The sequence below is a fragment of the Cetorhinus maximus genome, chromosome 3, assembly GCF_964194155.1.
Source record: "Cetorhinus maximus chromosome 3, sCetMax3.hap1.1, whole genome shotgun sequence".
In the NCBI taxonomy this organism is placed as follows: Eukaryota; Metazoa; Chordata; class Chondrichthyes; order Lamniformes; family Cetorhinidae; genus Cetorhinus; species Cetorhinus maximus.
The window spans coordinates 73,479,190-73,498,928 of record NC_135881.1 but is presented as its reverse complement, the minus strand read 5'-3'; the positions used below and the strand labels follow the sequence as shown (position 1 = coordinate 73,498,928).

Sequence of the window (19,739 nt, the reverse complement as noted above, 5' to 3'; positions counted from 1 at the left end):
GTTTCAAAAGCTCCTTAACTACTTATCTCAGCAAAGGAGTCGTGTAGATAGTTTGACTGACAGTTTTAAGAAGTTATTAAAAGATTATCTGTCTTTGTTGTGGTTAGTGAATAGATGTTTTTACAACAGATTGACCACTTGAGGGAGTTTAATCTTTTTGAATAGCTCTGGGGTTTTTATTCAGTATTAAGCATGTTTCAGTGACAGCTCTGTTTGATTGTTAGAAGTTTATTTTTTCATGTCCATTTCAAATCCTTCCTATTGCTATTACATGGCTCCTGAGATTTACCCGTCGTGGAGACAGGTAAGTGAATGTGGAGGATAAATGAGGGCATGGAGGGGGAAGGAGGGTATGAGAGGGAATGAAGGGGACATGTGCAGGGGGTGGGGAGTTGAGGGGAGGGGGGTGAGAGTGAGGTTTTGAGAGCCTGAAACTCAACATTACAACTGGGCCAACGTTCCAGCCTTTCTAGCCTGCCATCCACCCGCCTCCATTGCCACCTCAGGCCTTCCTCTGCAGGCGGAGAGCCTGACTGCATCTCGCCCCTGTCTTCCGGAAAGGAAATATGGCGGGCAGGAGCCTTTTCAAAGGAGGCTGATCAGCCCAGTCTCGACCAGCTTCCCAACTCGACCTTCCCGCTTCCTCCACAAAAAAAATCGTCCCATCATCTTAAAATTAGGACAATTAAGTGTGAAATCACAAAATATTTTTCCACACAAAGGCAGTGGAAAACCAGAACTCTTCACCTGAAAAGTTGTGGCTGCTGGGGTTGATGAAAATTTTCAAGACTGAGATCAATAGAAATTTGTTAGGTGAGTTTATCAAGGGATATAGAGAAATGTGGGTAAATGGGGTTGAGGTACAAATCATAAAATGGTGGTCAAGAGTCAAGGGAATAAATAGACTATCCCTGTCCCTATGTTAAAAAGTAAGCTTGTTGAATATTGCCTCCACACATCCTCTTATTCCCAGTTAATTACATTATAAAACATTTAACTATCTTCCCCTAACAGTGGCAGAATTTGATTAAGATTTAAGGGTCAAGATTTTGTCCTTTGCGATGTTGGGGTCAAATGGTGGTCACTACCCTGGGCTGTGTGGGGACAGTGATTTTCCCTAAATTGGCCAGTTTGTGGCCAAAGGGTGAGCTCGCCATCCTTGCAAGCTCTCGAAGCTAACAGAAGGCACCGTCTCAGAAGAAGCAGCAGTTCGTCCTTTCAGTTTGAGGGCTGGGGGGGCTTCCTGAAAATGGGGGCCTTGCTCCAACTTTTTAAAATTTTAAATAAATAATACTCAGCAGCAATGCCACAATCCTCCACAGGGTGGCCTATGGCTGCAGTGGATCCATGCAGCCAAGGAAGGCCTCAAAGCCCGACTGGAGTGCTACCTGACTACCCCCCTGTCCTGACCTGACTACCCCCACCCCACCCAACCCATCCACCACTTCAACCTGACCCAATTCCCCGACCATCCGACTACCTCCCAGACCTGGCTACTCCCCTTTTAAAGTCACGCATTCTGGTCTAAATTTATATATCTTCATAAATTTGGCCATAGAATTTTATTATGGAATGTTGGGTGAGTCAATGGTAGCTTTGGAAACAAAATTTATTACTCAAGTTTCTGTTAGGTTCAATGATGCTTGATCTGTTTGGATGGTCACGTTATTGAGGTTGAAAGTGGTGCTTCTTTTCTAGTATTTCCCAGGAGATTGTGAGACTGATGGGGTGGGGGTGTGGAACGGAGAAGGAAAATGGGGCTCATGGTGCACAAAGTTGTACCGTGACAGTCTGAGACGGTCTTGATGCCAACGCTCACTGTTGAGATTTATACATTAACAATGGCCATTGAACCAGGGCAACATATAACAGCCATACCTCAGCATGCGTCAAGAATGGAGAACATAGCTTAAAAATTATAAATACATCAGTTATCCATATATTAATAGCATATTAGACTTCAGGTGGAATCATCCCAGATTTGCACAAAGTGCGGCAGTGAGCGGGAAAAGGGATGTTTTACCTGCTGGTCGCAATGGCGGGTTTTTGCACTTCATCATCGAATTCCCGGCGCATCCTTCCTCATTAATAGTGCATTCCCGGGAAAAACATCAAATCGCTGGCCTCTAATTCACCCACCCTGCCGTCACCTCAGGCCTTCGGGAATCTAGGCGCCATATTTAAAGTGCTCTAGAGCGCATGCCTACTTCATGTATACAGACCAGGACTGCTCCAGGTGACAGATGTCCCCAAAAGCAAAGAAGAATGCAACCCCCAAATTTAGTGACACCTCTCTGGGGTGCCTGCTTGATGCAGTGGAGGGCTACCGCTATGTCCGCTAAACCCGCTCTGGCCGCAGGAGGTCTACCAAAGTCACCAACTCAGCCTGGGAGGCAGTGACAGCAGTGGTCAGTGTCACCAGAGCACAGAGGAGGTCAGCCATCCAGTGCAGGAAGAGGATGAATGCTCTCATCCTATCCATCAGGGTAAGTCAACCGCCTCATCACTCTCAACTCAGACACTCACAAACCCAACACACATCCACAGGGATCTCACACTTCAAGGGACAACACTAATAACTTTCACACGCACCCTCATATTTCCATTAGGCTCATACCCTCTCGAGCTCGCATCCTCATCCTGTCCATGGCTTGGCTTACCACACCACACAAACATTCCACACAGTGCCATGCTCACACACTCTCTTATCTGTGTTCATGCAGGAGAAGCTGGCTCACAACAGCAGGGAGAGGTCCCAGGCCGGGCTGGTGTGGCCATCGTGCTGACTGGTGAGGACGAGAACTGTGCCTGCAGTGCCAGTAAGGTCGGCGGCAAAAACCCATGTGAGTATCCTGCACCACCACGTGAATGCTCTGTCTCCTGCTTTTGACTCTGCTGCAATGCGCTATTTATCTTGACTTTGGTTCACAGGGAGCTCTGCCAAGCAACTGACGCCCTCAGCCAACCAGTCCCTCAGCTCCATCCAGATCCTCTGCTCCAGCCAAGAGGGCACCTCCTACATTGAAGAGCTGGAAATAAGCAGCCTGGAAGACCCATCACGTGTCCACAGCAGGAGGAGGCAGGTTCAGCCAAGCTCCCTGGCACTCGGAGGACTGCTGAGGAAGAGGCATCTGTGAGGTCCAAGTCAGATGACGAACCTCTGGATTTGGCCTTCCTCTCATCGTGGAGGGTCAGCAGAAAGTGGGGGAATATCATATAGAGCTGTTGGAAGCCCTCAATAGAGTGGCACACGAGTCAGAGGAGTGCATCCGCCTGCTCTCTGATGAAGTGGTGCTCACTTGTGCACATATGGAGGTCTCCATGGGAAGGATGGCAGATGCCATGGAGCCCTTGGTCCAGCAGAACACAGAGATGCGTGCAGACCCGCACTCCTGCAGTGGAAACGTGAGAGGGAAACAGAGCAAGGCCTCGGCTCTCCAGAGGGTGCACGCCAATGTCATCTGAGGCAAAAGGGCCAACCATTGCACAGGCTGTCTCCACCCCTGCTGCAGATGTCAGGGCAGCACCTAGAATAACCGTAAGGCCTAGAAAAGTTAGGAAATTTTGATCACAAGTGGTTGCATGGGTCACATTTTGTCACTTTATAATCTGAAAATATATTCACTTTCACTGAATAATGTGCAATGTTCTCTTTCAGCTTCATTGACAGGCTTAGGGAGTCCTCCCACTGCACCCCCCACTCCCACCCATACCAGTTCAGCTGTAAGCAACCAGATTACAAGTGATTCTGGAGAGAAGTGTTTGTGTGGCGCGAGCTTTCAGAGCCTCGTGCAAGGACTCTCCACTGTATAGCCTTCATCTATCACACTCATCTCACTATCCTGAGCATTTGCAATGCTGCCTGCTGGGGTTCTCTTTAGTTGTCCACCTGAGCTGACCTGCATCTCCGCCCACCCACTGCTCGCACTCCCATGCAGCACCTGTGCCCGTCTAAAATGGGGCTCCGCTCACTTTTGATTTGACAATGATGGCCGTGGTCAGACTTTTGCTCAACTCCCCCATCCTCTCCCGTCCCCCAGTCACCCATGTCCTCACCCCCATCACATACCAAACCGAGCCCTTGTTTTTCCAGGATGTCCAGATGAATGTGCATGTTCCCTACCTTCCCAAGAATCCCACCCCCATCCACATTGACCTACCTGACCTCCTCCTTCCCACCCCCAGGGATTGCCTCCGAATCCCCACGAAGCACCCTCGCGTCCCGCCTACCACTACCGACATACCCTCACCTACCCACCCTTCCAGCTCCCTCTGCCCCCTCTCATACTCATCATTCCCTCCTACCATGTCCACCCTCAGTTTGCTCTGCAGGACGTAATCATTGACTCCACCAACCACTCCCTTGCACGTTCACCTGGACATCCTCCACCCCTTACTCCCTCCTCCGCCCTTCCTCCTCCCCCCAGGCTCCTTCCCCCTTCCGAACTCCTTTTCTTACAATTTTCTCCTGGGCTTACACCTTCCTCCCCCTTTTCCGCATTCTCCTCTGTTACATCCTCCTCCCCCATACTCCCTTCTCCCCCTCCCAACCTCACCCCCCTCAACACCTTCATCCCCCCCCAATCTCATCCCACCTTGTAAGCATTCCTCTCTCAGCCAAACTTAGATCTTCCTCTCCCCACCCCCTCGCCGATCATCCATAGCAGGCCATGGCCAAGACTGTGATGTTCTGAAGCAGACCCGAGACATCAACGGAGACCTCCCACCTTCTGTGAGCTGCTTTCTGGTGAAGCCATGTCAATGCGAATCCACACAGCGTGTGATGCACATGTTCCTCCACGGTCCGGTAGCTGTAGGGCTCCAGCATCTTTTGCTCCTTGGATATCCATGTTCTGAGCAAGGCCCTAACTGTAATTCCTGACTTCTGCATGCCACACTTGTCCAGGCGTGCTCTGGGCCGGCGTGTTTTCCCGCCGACATAACGGCACTCTGGGGTGGGGGACGTTTCTGGTCGGGCCTTACTTTGTATCCCATTAGCGGGATGCAAAGCGGGTTCACGCTGGCCTCCAGCGGGATTGGTGTTCCGGCATGGCGGACACCATCGGATGATCCCGCTGTGATTTCGCACCGGCATGAAACCGATTTTTGGCCTTCTCATTATATTGTCCGCCCTCCTGCCACCATGACGGCCAACATCAATGGGGCCAGAAAATTCCAGCCTTCAGGTACACATAAACTTAATGAGTAAACACGCAGAAAGAACTAAGCTGAGTCAGTTAGCAATAATGAAACCATTATGGGGTCCTTATGGGGGCATCAATATTGTAATATGTATCAAAGGCCTCTTCCAGTTCAACTTATTTCAGAGAAAAAAAATCCATGCTGCAAGTGCTGTAGTGATAAGACCTGGTATCTGGGGACCATTGTTAGTATTTGACTCCACCGCTGGTTATTTAAAGACTTAACCCATGCCACATTCATGAGATGCAGTGCGAGTTATTCGTGCAGCTTTCTTCATATGCTGCACTCACTTTCCATTTATTAATCTGATTGGCTGCACACAAGTAGTAATGCAGCTTTTCTCACATCCTGAACTGGCTATTTACTATCTTCTTTGGCTGCAAAAGTGATACCACCACCAAGGATTAAGTGATGTTTAACCAATTTAATTGAAAATGACTATTTACGAAAAAGATTAGGTGTGTGGTTGCATTAACAGAAATTACAATGTTTGCTACTAAGATAATTAGAGCTTCCTTTATTTCAGCTTTTGTTGAAGGCATGCATGCGTCATGGAAACAGTGATAAAGACAGAACTGTAATTTCTATACCGCTCATACTGGATTTAATTGCTCTCAAGCTACTCTAAGGCTGCAGCTATTCTACACAACCAGTCTCAGGCCAATGGTTACAGTACGCCAAGTATAGTTGGCAAGGTTCATTATTGCAGGTTACAGTGGTTGTGACTTGTACTTTGCTGAACAGATGACTTACTATTGATACATCTAACCAAGACCATTGCATCCAGCACACACTTCCTGTCTGTCACACTTCAGGTATTATACGAATTTCTGTGTACACTTTACAACTGATTGGCTTACATTCAATTTTATCCCAGCTCTATTCCACTCAATTTACAGGTATACATATTTAATCATTGCAATTTGAACCAATCAAATTGCTGCAAAACATTTTTTCATCTATTTTCCTCTTCTCAACCAATAGACTGAAAATAGCAAATCGTAACATATTGGCCTGGATTTTCCGCTCAAGCTCACAAAATGCGAATCAGGCCATTTTGCAGCTTATGAAACGTACACCCAACTCATGACTAACTTTGCCCAGGATTTTCATTTTTTCAAGCAAGGGGTGGGTTCCATGTGTAACTTGCGAGTTGCAGTGCAGTGCAGGAACAGTGTAGTTGCTGAGGCGGGCTGGGATAGCAGCCCAGCTCTCAACATCGTTCATATAGCCCTTAAACCTTACCCCTCACCTATGGTGCTGAGTACTACATTTGCTTTTGGAAAGCAGCCAAGCATTCATAATGGCTAACAAAATATTTGCTTTCAGCTCCAGACCCAACTGATACTGAAAGAACAAATGGTATCTCTTCCATTTCACAGCAGATTGCCTATAATCAATGATGTGGAATAGTTGGTTAGATTTTTTTTTTAAAAATCGAACAGCAGGGCCATTTTTTTCTAAGCAAAAGGAGTCTGGTACTTAGTGCAGAATTTTCACTCCTAAGGCAGGTAGCTTGAGTCAGGAAATTCCACGACTTGGTGCACCTACCTCAGGGAAAGTGCCCTGAATAGCACAATTTTCACTCTGAGGGGTGGGGATGTGAGGACAGGTGCAGGTGCGAGACGGAGTCAGACCCGCTTCCCCTGATGCAAATCAGAGGTGGTCACTGGGGCTGCCAAGTGCCAAGGCGGGCTGTTTAAAATGGTTCTCTGGAATTTTGTCCCAATTGCTTTGTTAAATATTAGGCTCTCTAGCCCTTAGACAATCAGCCCTCCCCCCCCACACACACACTCTCCATGCCCCATCCATGCCAACTCATGCTCCCAATCACTCCTCATGACCCCCATACCCTCCATGCCAACTTAATGCCAACTCATGACCCCTCCCCCCACCCAGCCCCATGGCCACATAGCCTCCATGCCAAAGTAATGCTAACTCATAACCACATATCCTCCATGCCAACTCACCCAGTATTTAACACAGGCACACCTCAGAAGCCATATTGAGATGAAATAAAGACCAAAATATATTTTACAGCTTTCACTATAATAAACAAACACTCCCATTCATGAAAGCCCATTCAATGCATTTGAATCCCCTCAAATACTTAAATCCCTTATTAAAAACAAACATCTGCATTCATAGCCCCACATCAAAGGCAGCTAATCCTTTAATAACCACTTTGAGCTGTCAATCAAACTATGAGCTTACAACTCCCCCTTTCCCAACAGTGTGATAATAATAGGTTGTGGAAAGCAGCCAAGCATTAATAATGCTACAAAGATAGCACTTAGGGTTATGTTAACAAACAGCTGTTGAAACTACTCGAACATTTTTTTTTCCACTCTTACAGGCAAGCAGATTTTTTTCCAATTTTTAAAGGGCTGGCCATTTACACAATTCCACAGACCTCATTCGCCCTTCCAGAGCATTTAAGGCCTCTCCAAAGATTTGTAACTCCCACACTGCGAGATAAGCCCCTTTCTCCAGCGAAATTTGGGTTGGTTTGAACTCATGGTCCTGCTGAGTCTGGGTTTCCCACACATGGGAGTCACGTCCTGCCCCCATTTCCCCCCATTCCCGGCGAAAATAGGATCTGCTGGAAATGGAAGTAGGACTTCTGCAAAAATCTCAGTCCAAAGCATGACAGGAGTGTTTGCCAGCACATTTTTCTACAGTTTTTAATGCATTATGGCACTTACTCTTTTGGGGAAAACACTGTAATGCATGTTAACACTTAAATGATGCTGGTCAATGTAATGGTCAACTTATATTTCCAGGACATAACCCTATGAACAATCACTGCACTAAAAACACATCTCTATTACAATACAGCATGTAATAGTCATATTTGAAGGAGTAAAATCATTTAACACGTATCTGTCAGAATGTTCCTGTTCACCCACTGGTCACAAACTTTCCAAATCCCCGAGAAGCACATGAAAATAGCATGGGGAAGGAAATTCACATTTCCTATGATTCTCAAAATGGCAAACTGACCTCAGAAGTGGTTTGTGTGTGTTTTACACCCAAGGCTTCCCCAATCCGCAAAAATCCCTGATAAAAATAGCGTGAGGTCGGGAAGGCAGAGGAAATTTTTTTATGCAGCCAAAAAATTCACAATTACAGGTTTCCTGGCCCGATTTCTGCATCCATTGGGTGATGACAATCTGGCCCGTTAACTTTAAAATTACTGTTACAAGAATAGGCACTCTCTCAGGTACAGTGGTGCTAGTTACTCTGATAAGCCATCCGACTCTTATGTTTAGGGATGTGTCGTAATGTTCAATATCTAACAAAGTGACAATGTAACCCAGGGTTATAACAGTAGTATCTTCTTCTGTTCTGAACTGAACATGGCTTCTATCACACACTGCATTTCTGTAATCTTTTTCAAGATGGGCAGACACAGATGGTAAGAGCCCTGATTTGAATCATTAAGGTGCTTAATTTCACAGTGGGTGAGTGGACATACAGAGTAACAAAGTAATTTCCTCTAATTTGGCTTAATCTCACTTCTCTCTTCAAAAGCATGGGCCTGGAATTTGCAATATTAATGTCAGCAAAACTGTCAGTGTTTCACTGTCGTAACTCCAACTGACTGCAACTTCTGGGGCTTGGTATTTAGGCCATTTGGGGGCCAAGATCGGAGGCAGGCAGTAATCCAGCCACCCAGCAAGCAGTTCCCTGGCTCCATCCTGTCTCTGAGCCATTTTGGCTGGATGGAGAAGAGGAGCATTCAGCAGAGCTACCCGTTTGCATTCCACGGGTAGCTAATTAGGCTTTTTAAGGACCATTTAAGACCAATTAAAGGAGCCTAACTAGGATTTTCCAGTTGCCCTCCAGGTTTACGCTGATGCGGACTAGCTTAGGTACTGGGGGGCGGGGGGGCAGCCTCCCAGTGGCAGACCGGGCGACCAGTGCTTCAGCCAGGCCCAGAGCCTTCCCTTCCCTTCCTTAACCTCTCTGTCTCAATTTCTGGTGATAGACTGTCCACCAATATTCATTACAAGCCTACCGACTCCCACAGCTACCTTGACTACAGCTCCTCACACCCCGCTTCCTGTAAGGACTCCATCCCATTCTCTCAGTTCCTTCGCCTCCGTCGCATCTGTTCTGATGATGCCACTTTCAAAAACAGTTCCTCTGACATGTCTTCCTTCTTCCTCAACTGAGGTTTTCCACCGACAGTGGTTGACAGGGCCCTCAACCATGTCTGGCCCATCTCCCGCGCATCCGCCCTCACACCTTCCTCTCCCTCCCAGAACCATGACAGGGTCCCCCTTGTCCTCACTTATCACCCCACCAGCCTCCGCATTCAAAGGATCATCCTCCACCATTTCCGCCAACTCCAGCATGATGCCACCACCAAACATATCTTCCCTTCACCCCCCCTGGCTGCATTCCACAGGGATCGTTCCCTCCGGGACACCCTGGTCCACTCCTCCATCACCCCCTACACCTCAACCCCCTCCCACGGCACCTTCCCATGCAACCGCAGAAGGTGCAACACCTGCCCCTTTACTTCCCCCCTCCTCACCATCCAAGGGCCCAAACACTCTTATCAAGTGAAGCAGCATTTCAATTGCACTTCCCTCAATTTAGTCTACTGCATTCGCTGCTCCCAATGCGGTTTCCTCTACATTGGAGAGACCAAACGCAGACTGGGTGACCGCTTTGCAGAACACCTTCGGTCTGTCCGCAAGCATGACCCAGACCTCCCTGTCGCTTGTCAATTCAACACTCCACCCTGCTCTCATGCCCACATGTCCGTCCTTGGCTTGCTGCAACGTTCCAGTGAAGCTCAATGCAAACTGGAGGAACAGCACCTCATCTTCCGACTAGGTACTTTACAGCCTTCCGGACTGAATATTGAGTTCAACAACTTTAGATCATGAACTCTCTCCTCCTTTCCCACCCCCTTTCCGATCCCCTTTTTCCAATAATTTATATAGATTTTTCTTTTCCCACCTATTTCCGTTATTTTTAAAAGTATTTCCATCCACTGTTTTATCTCTACCTTTTAGCCTATTTCGATTCCCCCCCCACCCCACCCCCACTAGGGCTATCTGTACCTTGCTCATCCTGCTTTCCACCCTTAATGTCCCCAATAGCACATTCCTTAGATAATATCACCACCGTCAACACCTCTTTGACCTTTTGTCTATGACATCTTTTGGCTATCTCCACCTATCACTGGCCCTCTATCCAGCTCTACCTGTCCACCACCCCCTCCCTTAAACCAGCTTATATTCTGATGAAGAGTCATTCGGACTCGAAACGTTAACTGTATTCCTCTCCGCAGATGCTGTCAGACTTGCTGAGCTTTTCCAGGTATTTTTGTTTTTGTTCTAGAGCCTTCCCTGCCTGCTTGGGTGCAGGAGCCGCTACGGACTGTCCTGTAGAGAGTGCAGTAGCCTGGCTGCAAAACCCATTTTTTAATTTAAACTTTAGAAAGTTGAACAGAGGATACCTCCATTTTGAAGTGCCCTCTCCCTTACACTTTCCATGGCATCCTGCTGCTCCTTTTCACGTTGCCAAAACCCTTGAAAATGTTGTTGAATAAAAATGGTTTTTAACTTCATAATTACTGCTAAACTCAGAGCTCACTAGCCCTGAAAAGCCAATTATACATTTGAAGAATGTCAAATTTCTCCATAATGACTAAAAAAAATTCTGCAAACCTTTAAAAAAGTATTGTTTTCTTCTGTTTACCTTAATTTTCGCTTCTACCTTAATCCAAACAGAATTGTTCATTTCATTATCTGAAAGTTTAAATTAAAAATGAAGGATGCTCAGTGCTTTTAATTTCCTGGTACTGTGTGTGAATACTTCAATGGGATTGGCTGCTTATCTGCTTGCTGGCATCATTGCTACTGTGCTCCAAGGCAGCCCCATGACTAGGAGCCAGATTTAAACTAATGCTGGGAAAGGGGAAAAGCACGCCACAGAGATCGCTGGATCTTTGACGTCAGTGGAGAGCACCCTCACTTCTCTGCTGACCAAGAAATCTGGGCCATAATCAGTGCCTGTGGCCTTCCCTGCTAAACCTGTGTAGATTCACATAGTTTTAAAATGCAACCAATCACAGAACCCTTTGGTTGAAAAAAAAAGTCAAAAATCCCACAATGTAATAATTATATAATTCAAAATAACAATTATATTTACCTATTTTTTAATTCATTCATGGGATGTGGGTGTCACCCATCCCTAATTATCCTTGAGAAGATGGTGGTGAGCTGCCTTCTTGAATCGTTGAAGGGTGTAGGTACTCCCACTATGTTCTAACTTTGAATAGCCTCATTAACGTTTATAATTAGAGGACATAGCCTTAAAAGCCAGAGTTTGCACTTGTATTTTTCCCAAAGTAGTCAACTGAAGGCAATTATCAGCTACACTCAAACTTGCAATTCCCAGGATGCCACCGTTGGAGCATGTGCAGAATCTCTCAGTGTAATTCTCTGGGTGAACAGCTAGAAGCATATTTATGCTGTCACAGGGCATTTGATTTCTTTTTTCCCCACAACTGAAGACAAAATGGAGATTTAACTTTACCGAATTTATAAGTAAACTGCACAATGATTTAAGAAACCGGCAGTAAAAGTTCCACTTCAACATTTTTTAAAAATCTAGCTCATATACTGCAGAGATCTTTACAGAGTCCAAGACATCAGATAATCAGATCTAGAGATGCACCAACTGTTGCAATGACACCTGCAGCTACCCTGCAATATAGGACCAACAGATATCATCTGAAATTTGGCACCGCCTCCTAAAAGGTATGTTGCAATGTTGGCCTATGGGAACGGTGCCATGGAGTGGCGCAGAGGGCAACTATCTAATGCAATACAGCTTTCAGTTCAGCTGCCAGCAAATGGACAAGACAGGTGCTGGGCTGGTTGTCACTTGCCTACAGCCTCACACTTGGGTTTCCATTCTCTTCATTATTGACTATCATTTCTTAGTCCCTGTCCCTTCAGTCTTGGCAAAGGCTGATAATGCTTTCACCATTTTTGTTCCTCGAGTGTGGCACTTCTATCCATTTACATTGAATTTACGCCATCTCCCACTGCTTATTGAAACTGACACCTGAATCACTGCAATAATGAGCTGGTCTCAAAAACTAGTTGCAAAAAGCACATTGCCATTCTGATCAGTACTAAACATGTTTCTATCCATTTCAGTATATACTACATCCACATGAAAATTTTGGCTTTCTTTTCAAATTCTTTTACTGGAGATCTGTACTTTTGCTCAGCTTTAATAACAATTTTCATTTATATAGCACCTTTCATAGAGTAAAACCACATGAAAGCAGCTTCTTACATTACAACATGACTACACTTTATAAGTATTTACTTCGTTGTAAAGTGCTTTGGGAGGTCATGAAAGGTGCTATATCAATGCATGTCTTTCTTTCTCTTTTAAAACATTTCAAGACACTTCACAGGAGTGTTAATAAATAAAACTTTACACTGAGCTACACCAAGAGGTATTAGGTCTGATGACCAAAAGCTTAGTCAAAGAGGTAGGTTTTAAGGAGTGTCTTCATCAACAGAGAGGTGGATAAGCAGAGAAGTTTAGGGAGGCAATTCTAGAACTTAGAGCCCAGGTAGCTGAAGGTACAGTCAACAATGAAGGAATGAAATAAAAATCAGGAACATGCAAGGGATCAAATTATAAGGGGCAGAGATGTTGCAGAGGGTTTGGAGGCGATGACAGGTCATGGAGGGGCAAGGTCATGGATAGATTTGTAAACAAGGATGAGAATTTCAAAATCAAGGCAATGGCAAACTGGGAGCCAATGTATATTAGTGACCACAAGGGTAATATGTGAATGGGACTTGGTATGAGCAAGGACATGGCAGCAGAGCTTTGGATGAATTTAAGGTTACAGAGGGTGCAAGGCAAAAAGCTGATCAGGAAAGCATTGAAATAGACAAGAATAGAGATAACAGTTTATATCATAGGCTCAAAGCACAATATTAGTAAAAGGTATATTAAGAGAAATAGAAAAAAAATATTGATGGAATTGAGAGGGTGCACAAAAGACATTGGGGAGAATTTTGCCCTCGTCGGGGGGATTGTGCAGTGGGTGATGGGCGCGGACCCAGTCGGCACCTCCGATCGGGTCCACGCCGCCATCTTACGTGGGCAGGCCAATTAAGGCCCACCCAGCTTGACGTGAGACCGGAAGCGCACTCCCTGAGTCGAGGCCTGCGCTCACAGAGGTGCCTCAGGGAGATTAGTTTAAGCTTTAAGAATTTAAATAAAGAAAAGAAAAAAATTTTAAAACATGCCCCCTTATGTGACAGTGTCACACGAGCTGGGACATGTCAAAGAATTTTTCAAAACATTTTTATTCAATTTATAAACACTTCATGAAACCTCATCCCGCCTGTAGATGAGGTTCCATGAAAAATGCGAAGGCCACCTGGGCTCTTCGCCTGCCTGCCAACCTTAAGGTTGGACAGCAGCTCAGTTTGTTAGTTTAATTAGTCTTTAAATGGCCTTAATGGCCTTTGACAGTTTGGTGGACACACAACCGACTCGGCTGTGCGCCTGCCGAACTGAAAATGTAAATGATGCACGCCCGACATCACCCCGCGTCACTTTACGCCTCGGCAAGCGAGCCCTGCCCCTGCTCACCGAGCCACAAATTCTGGCCATAGTACTGAGGGAATTTGAGAGCAAACTTCATTCCACACATAGCTGCACTATATCTGATGAGAATGCTTGATGGTGACACTGGTTCCAGAATTAGTAAGGTTTTATGGCATTTACATCTCTCCCTTGGCAAGGGCTGTAGCTGAGCTGTCTGAAGCTACAGATTTCCAGCCATCTCCAGCCTGACCCACTTTCTCATACACTACAGCCTGCACATGATCCAATGCAGTATTTAAAAATAAACAGGCTTATTCCTTATCTTAGTTAACCACAGTAGGGTTACTTTACTCCTTACTGAATAAAATGGAGGGCATCTAGGTCTCCAGGGAGAAGACCTGTAAAAACACGATATTTTTAAAAACAATAGTAGATGCAAGAGGATTAAATATCTGACAGTGACCTATAGGTTAGTAGGTTAGTTACTTGTCATGCCGAGAAGGCATGATGAAAAAAACAGTCTTAAAAATGTGCTCCTCTTCCATATTCTCGTTTAAATTCTGTTTTTTTTTAAATGGACAAAGGATAACTCATCAAACTCCTGGAATATGACACCCCTTGCATTGTATGAATGTCCTAGCTAAGCCAACACAAAGGACTAGTAGATGAGACATCTGCACCAGCCAGCTTTAGTCTAAGGCAGAGCTATTGGGACTCCTCATCTCCAACATTATGCTAATGCCTCCACAGTTATCTCCTCAAAATACAATGGGTTTTAACAAGGGTCCTTAAAGTCCATTGTTAACTGAATGGCTTGACCTGAAGCTACCCTGTCACATGTTCGAGACTTGAGCTGTTTGAATTGCTTTGATTATACAGCTTTTGGATCCTGTCTTCAGTTGCGGTTTAACCCAGACTCCAGGCTAGCAGCCTGCCTCTGGCCTCTATCTCTCTCAAAGTCAGATCTCCACAAAGAATCCTGTATTTTGCCTACAGAGTGAACTAATTCCCAGAATACAAGAATACTTTGCTGCATCTTCAACTGCCTCACCCTAGGACGAAGTCCAGAAATTCTGTCAAACAAAGCCACCTGAAAGAACCTTCATTGGACATTGACTAACAAACTTTACTCACGTGAATTAATGCCAAAACCAAGTAACTCCCAATATGTAACTTCTTTCCCTTTCTTTCTCTGCCTTTTTACCTTATGTGCTCATGAGTGTTAATGTGTGTTGCAATCCATCCCTTGGGTTTTGAATGTGTTATCAAATCCTAGTTTTGCTTCACCTTAAATAATTTCCTGTGGGGTTATTTTTAACATTGGACCCCATAAACTGGGGTTTGGGAAACACACCACATCCCATTTCAGCAAGGGAAAGGATAGTAAGGGAAATAAATTAAATTAGAAATTAAAACTATCACTGTCATGGGCAGAAGAGGGGAACAGTAATAATAATTCAATCCACCTTGCCCTTGCGTCTGTAACAGAATATTTATAGTTCTTACCCAGTAGAGTTACTTTCTCCTTTAAATCAATTTAAGAATCATTAAAATTCTCTGTGCACTAAGTAATACGGTGTGAAGAGAAGAGCCATTAGTAGAAGGCAATGATTGGTTTCAAGAAGCTTCTGAATACAACCGTATAACTTGGAACCACAGTGGATATTAGCTAAAAGCACTTTAAAGAAATAAAATACTCATATGCATTTGTATGATGAAGAAAAAGGGGCTGGAGGGATGTGGGAACAGAGTGGGTTAACATGACTAGAACTATTTGATTGCATGCAGGGTAAATGCAAAATGAGACAAATGACCAGTTTCCATATTGTAAATTCAATGTAGATTTCAAATCTAAATCTTGAAAATATTTTAAAATAATACTAACAGTATCCAATATATAGTTAGAAATAACAAATCATCTTTCAACGTCATTACCCCTTATATTTTGGTTCTTTTTATTTAAAATACTGAATCCAGAAGACATTCTTGTGAGGAATGAGGGAGGAAAAAGATTTAAAATTGTACTGTGATTCCTTTACATATAATTAAGGAAAGCCAGCATGGATTTCGTTAAGGGGAAATCATGATTAACTAACTTGGTTGAGTTTTTTGGTAAGAGAGGGTTGATAAGGATAATGCTGTTGATGTGGTGTACATGAACTTCCAAAAGGCATTTGATAAAGAGTTGCATAACAGACTTGTGAACAAAGTTATAGCTCATGGGGTAAAATGGACAGCGGCAACATGGATACAAAATTGGCTGTGAGACAGGAAACAAAGAGTAGTGGTGAATAGTTGTTTTTCAGACTGGAGGAAGGTTTACAGTGGAGTTCCCCAAGGAATTTGGTGATGATATGAGACTTGGAAGTACTGTGAACCACGAGGAACTTCAAAAGCATATGGACTGGTTGGTAGAATAGACAGACAAGTGGCAGATGAAATGTAATGCTGAGAAGTGTAAAGTGATCCATTTTGGTAGGAAGAAAGCAGAGACACAATATAAAGTAAAGGCTACAATTCTAAACTGGATGCAGGAGGGAGGGACCTGGGTGTATAAATACATAAGTCACTGAAGGTGGGAGGACAGGTTGAGAGCACAGATACATATGGCATCCTGGGCTTTATTAATAAGGGCATAGAGTACAAAAGCAAGGAAGCTATGTTAAACCTGAAAAAAACCGGTCTCAATTGGAGTACTGCATCCAGTTCTGGACACCACGCTTTGGAAGGATGTGAAGGCATTAGAAAGGGTGCAGAAAAGATTCATGAGAATGGTTCCAGGGATGAGGAACTTCAGTTACGTAGAAAGATTGAAGAAGTTGAGACTATCCTTCTTGGAGAAGAGAGGGTTAAGAGAAAGTTTGATAGAGGGGCTTGAACAGAGAATTTAGGGAGAAACTGTTCCTGTTGGTGGAAAGATCATGAACCAGAAGGCACAGATTTAAGGCAATTGGCAAAAGAAGCAATGGCAACATGAGGAAAGCATTTTTTACACAGCAAGTGGTTAGGATCTGAAATGCACTGCCTGACAGTATGGTGGAGGCAGTGTTAATTGAGGCTTTCAAAAGGGAATTGGATCATTATCTGAAAAGGAGAAATATGCAGGGCTATGGAGAAAAGGCAAGGGGACTGGGTTCTAGGTGACTTGCTCCTGCAGAGGGCCAGCACAGACATGATGGGACAAATGGTCTCTTTCTCTGCAGTAGCCATTCTATGGTATTATAAGAAAAACACAGGTAACAATGACAACCTTCATTTACATAGCACCTACCGCATAGTAAAGCATCCCAAGGCATCATAGCACAGCCAACAAGCAAAATTTGTAACAAAGCCACATATGGAGATTAGGGCAGAGATCCAAAAGCTTAATTAAAGAGATAGGTAAGGAGTGTCTTAAAGGGGGAAAGAGAAGTAGAGAGCTGGAGGAGTTTAAGATGGCAATACCAGAGCTTAAGGCCCAGGTGACTGAATGCACAACCACCACTGTTGAAGCGATTAAAATTATGGATGTTCAAGAGGCCAGAAGTGGAGACATGCAGATATCTCAGAGTTGTAGCCCTGGAGGAGGCTACCGAGATAGGGAACGGCAAGGCCAGAGTGTGATTTGAAAACAAGGTTGAGAGTCTTGAAATTGAAGGGTTTGTTAGTTGTTATATAAGATGGGTCAGCAAGCACAGGGATGATGGGTGAATGGAGCTTGACGTAAGTTAGGACATGGACAGCAGAGTTATTGTTAATGGAGAGCGGAAGATCGGAAGCCAGCCAGGAGTGTGTTGGAATAGTCAAGCCTAGAGGTAACAAAGGCATGGGAGTGTCCGCTGAGGTAGGGGCAGAGTCAGGACGTTATGGAGCTGAAACAGGTGGTCTTAATGATAGACATATATGTGGTTGGAAGCTAATCTCAGTGTCAAATATGACACCAAAGTTGCTGCCAGTCTGGTTCAACCTCAGACAGTTGCCAGGAAGAGAGATGGGGTCAATGACAAGTGAACAGAGTTTGTAGCGGGGATTGAAGACAATGGCTTTCGTCTTCCTGTTATTTAACTGGAAGAAATTACTGCCCATCCAGTACTGAATGTCAGATAAGCAGTCTGATAATTTAGCTCAGTTGAAGAGTCGAGAGAGGTGGTTATGAGGTAGAACTGGATAATGTCAGTGTATGTGTGACAACTAACAATGTGCTAATGGATGATATCGCTAAACAGCAGCATGTAGACAAGAATTAGGAGGGGGCCAAGGATAGATCCTTGGGGGACACCTGAAGTAATCGTGCGAGAGTAGCATGAGAAGCCATTTGCAGATGATTCTCTGGCTATGATTGGATTGATAAGAATGGAACCAGGCTAGTGAAGTTCCATCCAGTTGGACGATGGAGGAGAGGCTTTGTAGGCAGATAGTATCATCATCAGCTGTGGAAAAGGCTGCAGATGTGTCAAGAAAGATGAAGAAGGTAAGTTTACCACTGTCACAGTCACATGGGATTTCATTTGTGATTTTTAGGAGGGCTCTTTCAGTACAGTGGCAGGGGCAGAAATCTGATTGGAGGGATTCAAACATGGTGTTGCAGAACAAATGGGCACAGATTTGGGAAGTGACAACATGTTCTGGGACAGTAGTTTACAAAGAAAATAGGTCAAGGTTTGTTTCTTTGAGGAGAGTGGCGATGACAGCAGATTTGTAGGAGAAGGGGACAGCACCTGAGGAGATGGAACATAATAATATCAACTAATATGGGAGCCAAGAAGGAAAGTTGGGTGTTCAGTAGTTTAGTGGGAATAGGGTGGAGGGAACAGGAAGCAGGCCTCCTGGACAAGGTAAGCTTGGAGAGAGCACAAAGGGAGGTAGGAGAGAAAGTAGAGATCAGTGCGAGTTCAGGGCTACAGAAGAGGGGGCCTTAGGGAAAGGTTGGTTCAGTGGGCAAGTGGGAGCGAGGGAAGCAGCAGAGGCAGCTGATGGGGATATTGACAAAAAGGTCTATGAGTTTTTTGCACTTGCAGTTGGAGGTGAGTGTGGAGGCAGCAGGGGAGAGGGGTTTAAGAAGATGTGAGGAAAAGAACCAGGTGTCATTTTGATGTTAAGCTAATTTATAAGGTGCGATGGTTTGGTAGATAAGAGCTGGACCCGGCAGTATTTTATGTGGTGACGAATGTCTAAACCAGTTATCTACCATAAAGGTGGAGATTTCAAAACAATGAAGGAAGTAGCTCAAAAAAGGAAATCTTTGAGAAAATATTAAATTACCTGATCTACAACAGCATTCACATCGCCTAGCAAGGCAGCAACAGGCTTCACATTATTTCCTAGTTCTTCAGCACATAGGTCGACCTTATATAAAAAAGTAGAGGTTACATATAAGAAATCTGAAATAAAATTGAGATCAGATAAGAAAAAATAACAAGCTAGCCTGGAAAATCTGCAATAAAAACAGAAAATGCCGGATACAAGCACCTGAGATGGAATTTTCCCGTTCACACCTGACTTGCATTCCCACCTCTGTTACTAGGCTGCTGGGGGCGGGAGCGGCATTTTCTTAATGCATCCTAATGACGCTAAAGATGGGTTTGTCACCCAATTAGTGGCCGGGGCCAGCGGGAATGGGCGCGGGACACCAAGGAAGTGAACCACGTTCTGGCCAGAATTGCCTGTGGCTGCTATCTGTGCAAGATCTTAAAAAAAAAATGAGAGGATCTTCATCTTCAAAGTGACCAGGGTAAATGGAGAGCTAGTAACTGGGATAGGATAGGAAAAAGTTGGTTATTAAAATTTCATTGTTGCTCAGTAGTTTTCTTGTCCAAACTTGCAGTCTTTTTCCATCAAATAAAACAGTTTCCGCCCCTATTCCCATCAGGCTGCAGCCGGTCAGCTTCAGGGAGCTCCTAACAGGCCACCCGCCCTGATGAAAATCTCAGGAAGTCAGTAGGAAAGCTCTC

At 44.7% G+C, this 19,739-nt stretch overlaps 1 protein-coding gene across 3 annotated transcripts in view; it reads right to left on the bottom strand.

The window, feature by feature from the left end:
* hacl1 (2-hydroxyacyl-CoA lyase 1) overlaps positions 1–19,739 on the bottom strand; it is a 158,469-nt gene that overhangs the window by 47,706 nt on the left and 91,024 nt on the right. For all 3 annotated transcript variants that reach the window (XM_078538562.1, XM_078538560.1, XM_078538561.1), the window contains one exon: positions 19,051–19,134. In XM_078538562.1, the coding sequence (XP_078394688.1) occupies positions 19,051–19,134 (84 nt within the window). The remainder of the gene's footprint in view (positions 1–19,050; positions 19,135–19,739) is intronic.